The sequence below is a fragment of the Protopterus annectens genome, chromosome 1.part0, assembly GCF_019279795.1.
Source record: "Protopterus annectens isolate FY-2018-M chromosome 1.part0, PAN1.0, whole genome shotgun sequence".
NCBI classification, from domain to species: Eukaryota; Metazoa; Chordata; order Ceratodontiformes; family Protopteridae; genus Protopterus; species Protopterus annectens.
This window is the reverse complement of record NC_056725.1, coordinates 1,831,663,894-1,831,674,790: the sequence shown is the minus strand read 5'-3', so window position 1 is coordinate 1,831,674,790 and position 10,897 is coordinate 1,831,663,894. Positions and strand designations below refer to the sequence as shown.

Sequence of the window (10,897 nt, the reverse complement as noted above, 5' to 3'; positions counted from 1 at the left end):
TATTGTTTTGGTGTATTTAGTATTTTGTTTGGCATGTATTTTATCTGATTGTACTAGTGTTTTGTAATGCAGTATAACAAAATTGAAGCTAAAGGTATAAGGGATTTAAAGAATATAAACCAAGGGTACGTATGCAGCATCTCATAGAATTCCCCCTCTTCTGAAGTTCAGTAAACTCATAGTATATATAGCTTGCAAAGGTTTGGGTGCACGGGGTGCAGAGAGCTCCAAAACATTTTAAGGTGCTGCAGTGAATTCCCAGCTTTACTTCTTATGTGGTAAAATTGCACTTTATTTCTTACACTTATAAAACTCACCCCGTCAGATGTTATATTTGAGAAATGGAGTCCACAAATCCATTCTTCTAGACTTATGCATTAATGTATGACATTACTTTATTTGACAGTCTCTCTCTCTCTTTTTTACAGATATAACTCTCTACTGATGGGTCATATTCTTCTCTATACATAAGTAAATTCCCAAAGAATCTGATTATTTAACACCTTTGTTAGTAATTATTCTGCAGTTTAGTTTTGTAGAAACCACATGCTTCTCTTAAAATACAGCAGGTATTCCTAAGCAGAATTAAATTTGATAATGCAATTATTAAACTGGAAAAGAAAAGCCATTATAACCTTATACTCTGAAGCAAAATATTTCCATTTATGCAACGATAATTAATTTACTGAAGCACAGTTGTAAGTGGTTAGCACAGTTGCCAAACAGTGCTTGGTTCTCTAATTTGGTTCTAAGACAGAGTGCCTTATATGTTCAGACCTTTGGTCCTGCCTGTCTCTGACAGGTTCTCTTCAGGTTTTATGGTTTCTTCCCACATCCCCAGACATTTTGTATGTAAATCAGTCATCATCCATATTATCCGTAGGTATACACGTGGTGCATGAGTAAGTGCGTGAGGCACTAAGTGTGTATATATCTATGTGCGTGTGTGTGTGTGTGTGTGTGTGTGTGTGTGTGTGTGTGTGTGTGTGTGTGTGTGTACCTACATGCATGTGTGTGTGTGTGTGCGTGCGTGTGTGTGTGTGTGTGTGTGTGTGTGTGTGTGTGTGTGTATCTACATGCTTGTGTGTGTGTGTGTGTGTGTGTGTGTGTGTGTGTGTGTGTGTGTGTGTGTGTATCTACATGCATGTGTGTGTGTGTGTGTGTGTGTGTGTGTGTGTGTGTGTGTGTGTGTGTGTGTGTGTGTGTGTGTGCGTGCATGTGTGTGTGTATACATAAGAGCATCTTGCTTTGAACTGGTATCACATGCAGAATTAACTATGTGCTTTACTCCCGGTAAATAACTGGACAGCTTCAAAAAACAGGTGTCAGAAAATAAAAGAAAGAAAGAAAGGAATGAATGAATAAATAAAAAACAATGGGTAACTGCAACAAAATATGAATTCTAACGTTATGTTGCCTTAGCTCTTCCATGGAAGAAAATGAAAAATTACATGGAAAGCAAATAATTTACAGGCTAAAAGTTTATCCACTGCCAATCAAATGTAACAGGTGTTTTTTTTTCTGTTTTTGAAGGTTATATATACATTTAAAATATTTACAGCATGGTATAGTATAATGTGTTGAATAGCCTCTCTGTTTAGCTGATATTCATATTTGCTTGCTTTATTCTATGATTAAAGCCTGAATTTTCTCTTAGATCATAAATTGCTGTGATTTCAGTATTTCTTCTTTTTTAAAAAAATTTGGAAAGCAAATTTATTTAAATATATGGTTTGCAATGTTACTTAAAGTGACAAAAGTACTTATTCCATAACTGGTTACTACACTGCAATAGTTACAGCTGCAGTTATAGAAAATATTTTCACATTGTAGTAGTCAGCAGGAATGAAGTACAAAAAAGATACTAAAGACCAACAAGTGCACCTTGACACTGGTACCCCCAAATCAATCAAGGTTGAACACTTACAAATAGTTTATTATTGAACACTTTCATCTTATACATCGACTTTGTCAGACTAATAACAAGCAGAATGTTCCTAGCTCTTATTTATCTTTATAAATAAAACAATTTAATTAACAAGATTGCATCACTTCCTTTGCTAAATGATGCTAAAACTATTTGCAATAAAATCATACATTAAAATTAAGATTTATACAATTGTAATATTAAATACGATTCTTGTTCCTAATGATTAAAATGTACACACTTTTATCTTTCAACAATAGTTTTTACACAGCCCTTTAAAGTAGTAAATACATAGATAAATATGTTTAATAAAATTAAATAATTTAATTACAATTTATCTGCTCGTATTTTCAAAACAGGACCCAGAGATATTTGCCCATTGAGTCCTGGAGGGGTACCCGCATTAAGTCGTAGCCGCAAACTAATTTGCAGTATTCTAACCGCGCTTCCAGTTGTCAACCCCTTGGGTTTGGCTCCACCTTTTCTAATATCCAGAATAAAAACATACCTTTTCACAACCCTTAAGATGCATATATAGTGAATTACATTCAGTACATCTGGTTATATCATAGTAATGCTTATATATCCTAGTTTTTAAAGTTCTTTCCATCATACCAACATAAAAATAATAACAGATTTGTCAGTAAAAAATGTCTATTAGCCTTTATGGGAATCCTTATAGTGAGGATATTCAAATCACCACAGTTTGCTATATATTTAAAGTGATGACAAGCCCAACATTTATAGGTACTTACTTTTCAAGAATTATTAAACATATTTCCTTTACCAGACCACACTTCTAAAATATATTTAATATTTAGTCCTTTCCTGTAACTATAAAGGGGGGTTGGGAAAAGAATTCCAACTCATTGGGTATCTTAGAAAAGATGCCCCATTACTTTCAAACCATCGTTTGTATCGCAAATATATCATAATTATATTTAAAGTCAACGATCTAGCATAACTTACTTCTATTTTCCTTGGTTGAACCATCTTTGGGTCAGTTTCTAAGTCCATAGGTGTACATGTTGTTCTACAACCATCATCATTCAGATGATTTAATTGCTTGATTTTTACCCTTCAAGTCCAAAAGAAGAATATATTTAATACTCCACCCCTCTAAGATTTATTTCTTTATTCCTGTAACTAAGGGTTCATGGTAACCCCTTTCTAAAAATAGTCCACTATTTCTAGCTCTCCTGAGAGTTAATACTTCTCAGAGGTCATTCAAGCAACCCAAACCATTTGACCCTTCACTGTGCTTTTATTATGGTAAAGTGGATGGTTGCCACTTACATGTAAATATATGTTACTAGAATTCTCTTTTCTGTGAAACCTGGATTTAAATCTGTTTTTTTTTCTTGCTCCTTAATTAACTTAAAGTTCAAATAAGATATCTTGTCACAGTCTCTGACTGGCTAATTTTCCAACCAGCTACTAGGAATCAGAAAGCCAGGGCTGCAAAATCTGTCTCGCTGATTGATTAGAGTGGCACTGGGAAGGTTCCCACACTGCACACCCCACATTCATTCAACCTTAGCATTGCGCTACTCTTGTAATTTACTTTCTGATATAACTTTTTATACCTGCTCATCTTCTAATTCATTACTGCAGTTGTGAAGTTTTACATCATTTGAGCCATTGCCCTATGCACCCTCCCAAATTATGCTACTTATCTAAAATATATCGTATATCAGTCCATATACTGGCCATCACTTTGGCACTCCCTTCCCTGGGTCAATAATGCACAGTAACTACTACTACAGATATCCAAGAACATTCTTAAAGGGTCTAGTCTGACAAACAATGATTTCTAAGTCAGCTCAACATTATATAAATACTGGGCTAACCTGAATTGTTGCTTATAATTATTACAACTCTCCCAGTGGAAGGAGACATTCAGTTTAACTCATGTCAGTCTAGTTTATCATTGTTAAGTGTAACTGGATAATTGATGTAACTTTAAGTGCAAACAGCATCTCGACTATGTTAATCTCTCACGAAACATTAGCATATATACACAAACTAGTGACTGTAGGCATCATAGAGACATTGCTGAAGTAAGGAAGTTGCACTCCTTCATCAGTTAAAAACACTACCAGCACTTTTACGGTTGCAGTCTTGACTATGGATAGCAGATGGGGTGTCCTTTTTCTAGTAGCTAGGAATTTAATGTGCATTGATTGAATCTTGACCAAGCTTCTCTACAACCATAATCAGCTAGTTTGTGAATACGTAACTACCCAGTTTTAGGCAATCTCAAAATGGAGATTGGCCAAGTACATTAACTCCTAATACACACACACACACACACACACACACACACACACACACACACACACACAAACAATCGACTGGAATAAAAGACCTCTTTATGTCTATCACAGTATTCATTAAAAAACATAACTCTGCAGTGATGGTTAACTTCACTTAACAATGGCCCATCAAACCAGTAGCATTCACACAAACCATCTTACTTAAGATGCATTCACACAGAAAATGAATGGGTTTACTGCAAGACATATTTAGATATACTTGGGTTCTAACAAACAGACCAGAGAAGTTCCCTAAGTCATGGTAAAATCTTCAAGTTTCAGTGATCACTACATAGCAATGACTACGTTCTCAACCAACAAGCTGCATGTTCTGGAAAAGCACTAATATTCTAATCTTTCAGGAATGACAAGCTGATGTCACTTCTCACAGAGCTAACAACTGAGCAATGTTTTAATGGATTTGTATTAGATCACAATTAGACTGCAGTACTGCATTAGAATTTTGTTCCATGTCTTACTAAATCTGCAAGAGAAGTGGTTTCCTTTTGTAAAAGAAGGGTAAACAGATAACATATTCATTTCCTTTTATAGTTAGGAAAAAAAGACAGTTAGGTGTATAAAGTCTTTGTTTCCTGTGTGGTATGTTGAATGGAATGAATGCTGAAAACATCCAGAGAGCCAAATCTGTTCTCATACAATGGCATGATTCTCTGCTTGGAATCTATAAGACTTTATCAGGGGGAAAATAAAAACCCTATAAAGAATTACTGGTAGCCAAAACATGCCAACAGCTGTAGCACAACCACCGCTTAAAATGTTTTTTTTAAGAAGAATTAGGAAAGAAAGTCTTTGCTTGCACTTCTGAAATGAATACATAGCTTCCAAATTACTTATCCCTCCCCTGCCTCAACTTTAACTTTCAAGAAGATACCATGAAATAAATCACTCATTGTCTAAATGCCATACCAAACTACAGTGTAGCATATTCTGATGTATTATACCCCACATTCACAAAACCTCATGGCAACTTTATTGTGATTTCCTGCAAATATTATATTTCTGTAAAGACTGACATCTTACTAAAACTTCTGAATGCATTTACTAATAAACATAACTCTGATCAGGTGCAGCAAAAACATGACAGATTGAGATAGGACAATCTATTTACTATCTACTCTATTTAATATAAATGAGTGGCTTGTGGCCATCCAGTCAAACACCACTTGAATGGCCATGGAGTACTCCAAAAGATTAGGCGTACTTATCATAAATGACACAGTAGCTCTACCACATGACCATTTCTTGTGAACACCACATATACATTCATGAATACCAATGAAACTGCAAAGGCAACTTTTAAGGACCACCAATTTAAAGGCTCTTGGATAAGACAGACTGATTTAATAAAAACAACCAGACTTAAAGCAATTTAACAACTACCTACATAAACGCTCCTTTGGAGTGGTAGTGGGCCTGTCTTGATCTCATGATCTATGCATTAATTTTTCAGTACCCCAGGGGTCTGTCCTGGGGACCCTTCTGTTCATTCTCTTCATCACTATGATTCATTTCTACCTACCTCACAAAACTACAGTGACATACACAGGTGAGCTAGCAAAATAATCATCTGATTATTCACCAAGTTATGACTAAAAGTAGGCCCCAATTTCATAATGCAAAGGGATAAAGTCCTTACTAAGGCACAGCAGATCCAGGTTCATTTGCTGGCTTGAGTGCCTGTAGAAGTTGGCAGTAGAGCAGAGGAATACTAGTCCCTGCCAGCTCACCTATCCTGGGGAGGAGTAGTTTTTTCTTACCACTTGAGTGACACGTACCAGGCGCACTATGGGTTATACCCACAGTATATGGGCATAGGGATCTCGTGTTATCATGATGCAGACATACAAGTCAAATGGATTCTTCATGAAGAAGCCCACTCCCCTCAAAAGGCAGCATGCGGTAGAGCTCACTATGCTGATGAATGGGAGAAGGTGCTCTGCCTGTTACAGAGGGGGCTGCCCTACAGGACCATAAAGCTGTCGCGCTCCCTACCATCCGACTCTTATCACTAGGAGAATGGATGAACTGCTGAGACTGCCCATATCAGAATGAATGAGCCATAGGGCTCTCCTCTACCCTGGGAATAGCCAGCTCCTGTCCCCATGGAATGCATGGGTGATTGGGTTCAGGTGGAGATGATATCAGGTGAGGTCATATGGGGAACCAAAAAAAAAAAGACCTTCATGTCTAGTGCATCTACCTATTAAAACTAATGTATACTTGTTTCTACAAGCAGCAGTATTTACTGTAGCTACACTACCATGTAAAACTACAGTCCTTCATCAGTAATATGTTCCCCCATAAAATAAATAATACACATTATGTTTTTGGCATCAAGCAAACATTATTGTTCAGAGGAAATACAGCATAAACATTTTTCATCCTCAGATGATAAAAGGTAAATCTGGCTAGTTTGGTATCAGTTTTCAGTTTTTAGCTGTTGTGTAAAAGCTAACTGCAGTTTTTGGAAATTTAGTGGGTTATCTGACTAAACCCATTTCTCTAGGGTAAGGACAGCTGATACTGCAGTGTTTGTAGTGCCATTCCCTGACATATCTACCTCTGTTGGAACTGCAAATAGGTTTGTTTACAATGCAAAAAGGGTGGACACTGGTAGCTAGTAGTGTGACCCCTGAAAACAGTGACAACACCATATAGATAATACACTGATCACTACTTACAGGGGCTTTAATAGCAAATGCCTTTCTGTTCTATTCAAGTAAACTACTAAATTAATTAACAATTGATATATACATATCCATCATTGACATTTTAGATGTTTTCTCAGTAGAATAATTCTCAAAACAACACCATGCTAAATAAAGTGTCCATATGAACAATGACCATATTCCAAAAGACTTGCTCTCAGTTTAAGTGGTCACTTACTCTAAGATCAGGCTGAGAGCAGGTGTTTTGGAATCCAGGCACCTGTGCAGGCCTGTTTATAGACAGGCCTTACGCTAAAGTAAATCACGTACACTAAGAGCAGGTCTTTTGGAATCAGGACAGACTTACACTGACAGCAATTATTCTGGAAATCTCCAGAATGCATCTTTTTTCTCTGAAGTAAACTTTTATTTGTAATTACTTACTGAGAAATAAGTGTTTATTTTCTTGGTTAAAAAAGAAAGAAAAAAACTACTCTTACTACAGTAGCAGTTCAGAACTAGAAATTTGTTTCTTCTATATGTATCACAGTATTTGATATTCCCAATGATTGCTTACTAAATGAAGTTATTAACTCAACACATCAGTAAATTATTGTGGTGATAACATATCAATAAAGTCCATCAGTCACAGTTCAATAACCTGCATGTTTAAATACACCAAAACAATTACTTCTTCAATAAAAAAAAAAATAACCAAAAGAAAATCTTCAAAATAGTGAAAGTTTTTTAATGAAATATCTAGAAATCCAGATTTAGCATTATGTGCTCATTAAAATAATATTTTGTTTTTGTCACTAAATGTTTGAAATAAGAAGAGGTATTGCACTTCAGCTGCCTCTCTGATGTGATAACAGATAGAAACACCATAGCAATTTTACATACTGAAGATAAAGTGCAGCAGAAACCTTAGATGACTCGATAGAACATATTTAAATAACTTTCTTCAAATCATTGTGAAAGTATGCTGTTAAGAACAGATGTCACATCAGTAGACTAGATCCTTTTATACATGGAAGTTCCAGCTGAATGACCGAATCCTAAATGCAGCATCAAGTCAGTTAACCACAGCAAAACTAGCTTCCAGTATCAAATCCTTCAACACACAGTCTAGCTTGCTCAGACTGCATGATGTTTTAAATTATGCAAGCAACTCAGTTTCCACTGTAGACAGGTAGCTTGAAGCTTATTTAATAATATGCAGTTCATCAATATACTAACTTAGAACCAACCTCGTGGCATAAATTATTGTCTAATACTAGTTCTATCTACCATTAAAGTATTCTGGTAAAATGATCAATAGATAATGCCACTTTTTCTTGGACTTAGAATATCACTGTTCCATTTGAAACTGTTACACCCCTTATCATCTACCTATTGATGTGCATATATGTTTTTTAACCTCTCAGTGGCACAACTGCTTCTACACAATGACAGCTGACAGCAGTACTGCTTTACACCCTCGTTCATATTCTGCAATGGATACGTATCTGGCTTTAAAAACATCACTGATACTCCACTGATACTCCAGCTACCCCGAAGTAACAATGCCAGATGTCTGATTGACAGAATCTTGCTCTTTATGCCACAGTATGCTTTGATGTTCTCGATATGTCCTATCAGCTACTGAGAAGAAGTCAAAGTCAATTTCTCAAGGAAAGCGACTGAATTTGAAAACATTCAATGCATCATCACTTGCAGGAAAAAGATGCATCTGACGACTGACATCTTTAATTTACGGTTGTAGTATTTTTTTTTTTTTTTTTTTTTTTGCATTAATGTTTTGCACTTATATACAGTAAGACTAGTGATAAAACACATTACAGTTTGTAACTCATATTGTTTTCGGAGGAGCTGCAGAATACTAAGGTGTTGATTGACACAGTACACATTTACTTCAGTGCAAATATGCTTCCAAAATAGCAGATGGGTTACATTATGTCATCATTAATAACCCTTATCAAATGAAGATGCCTGGACGAACTGGGTAGGTAACGGTACAATAACATTATCTTAATGAGCCCTTTATTTCCGTGTTTTTTCCTGCCCAAATCAGTGGTCATTCAGCTAGCTCTGCGTTCATACCTTACTTACTGCAGACAGGTCTCTTTAATATTTGCTGTTGTTGAGAATATTAATGACTCCATGAGGACAGGGAGGAGTAGTTTCAGTAGATACATCCAATGCAAATATTAGGTGAAAAGATTGTCAGATGCACAGGCGACTTTGAATTCAGATTATAACGGAAAGGAAACATGTCACAAAAAGGACATTTTTAACAAATAAGTTAAATGTGATCATAACATCTGAAAACCTGGAGTGGTTCCGCCAACATTGTGTGTTTTTTTCTACATATATTCCCAACAGTTTAAAATAATGAAGACTGTAATTCTGTGTTGTGCTCATTTTTTTATTCCGTACTTACCTTAAGCAATTTAAGATGCTAGTTAACAGTTATCGGAGAAAAAAGTAAAAACTCTCCCTTACCTGGGATGGCCAGGTTGGTGAGGGGAACGCTTTGGATAGTCTTGGGCAAACTTGCCATCCAGTCTGCATACTGTACGTCGTTCTTTCCCAAAGATGTAGCCATGCTGGTACCTTGCAGGTTTAGGTGGGTCTTGCCCTTTTCCCGCTGCCTGTAGTATAAAACTCCTAGGTTTGCTCCACCAGTGCCGCCCGACTAGTTCACCCTCAGCTCAGACTCAGCACCACACCCACCGGATGGCGCAGACACACATGCTAATTCCACCCCACCGTCTTTATTCACACACAAGAGTCAGTCCTCAGAGCTGCTGCCTCCCCTTCAGGGACTCCAACGCGCGACTTTCACTAGCCTGCGCGGTTACAGATGATGCTGGATTGTTGCCTACCCAAGTGTTTTATTGACGTGTGTGTGTGTGTGTGTGTGTGTGTGTGTGTGTGTGTGTGTGTGTGTGTGTGTTGTTAAGAAGACATGGATTTCTAGTTAGAAACCATTCCTTGGCTTATTTGCATTACGCATTCTGGTCTGAGAAACAATGAATTGCATTACAAAACGTCTCACTTGTACTCTTGGAGCTTTGCTCTAAGGGGTGTGCCGAGATGTGCCATTGTCTGCTGTCCTAGACCTGGCTAAAACGCATTGGCGTCTGCAGCCTGTCAATGACGTTCCCAAAGGCATCATTCCACCAGGTCGCCTACTCCCCTTCATTTAACCTGCCTCTCTTGTCTGCCTTTTTTATTTTAAGTGTTTCCCCTGTATCCACGGCAGCAGTATCGATATACAGAAGCAAACCATAGTCTCTGATTTTAAGCCTACTGTTGTGGACAGAAGCACCAGAAATGAATTACCAAGTCGAATGGGTGGTCTGCTCATTGCTGATTAATGCTCCATAGAAGACAAAAAGGCAGTAGTTTTAAAATACCGACTTCTGTAAGATATTTTGATATCACATCAGCATATGTTTCATTTGGATAATGTTACAACAGGGGATGCAATGTTAAGATTCAGATGGTCACTTGCGCCCAAATTCTGCCCTTGTTTCAGTAACAGAAATTATTATTTAACCACACCCGTTGCTTACAGCATCCAGTCATTACCTTAATAACCGTCACTAACATTCCAGCATTTGCTCGAAAGTTAGCAATGTTTTAGTAGATTCTCGTTTTCCTCTGTAAACTGTCATTTGCCCAAGTTTTAAACTTGCACAATAACTGTTCCTTGTCATGATATGAACTTATGTGGGGGTGCTTCTTCTACAGCGGTAGATTTTGGTCCAGGTACCCAGATTTGCCAACAGCAGGCCTCCTTTACTAGACTCATCACTCACTTCTTTTTGACTGTACCATACCGTTATTTTATCGTAGAGCACGTACAGTTATCCAAAACAAATCAGAGTTTCCTGGAAGTGATATTATGAAATGAAAATTAAGCTTCCAGTAAAGGAAAGAAATAGAGTGGAGGGCAAAGAAAAGAAGAATAAGAGGGT

At 37.0% G+C, this 10,897-nt stretch overlaps 1 protein-coding gene across 1 annotated transcript in view; it reads right to left on the bottom strand.

Moving 5' to 3' along the window:
* The window catches only part of PLCXD3 (phosphatidylinositol specific phospholipase C X domain containing 3), a 967,154-nt gene extending 957,134 nt beyond the window's left edge, over window positions 1–10,020 (bottom strand). Inside the window, exon 1 of the mRNA XM_044069778.1 lies at window positions 9,417–10,020. Within this exon, the coding sequence (XP_043925713.1) occupies window positions 9,417–9,519 (103 nt within the window). The 5' untranslated portion in view covers window positions 9,520–10,020. The remainder of the gene's footprint in view (window positions 1–9,416) is intronic.
* Window positions 10,021–10,897: the final 877 nt, after the last annotated feature.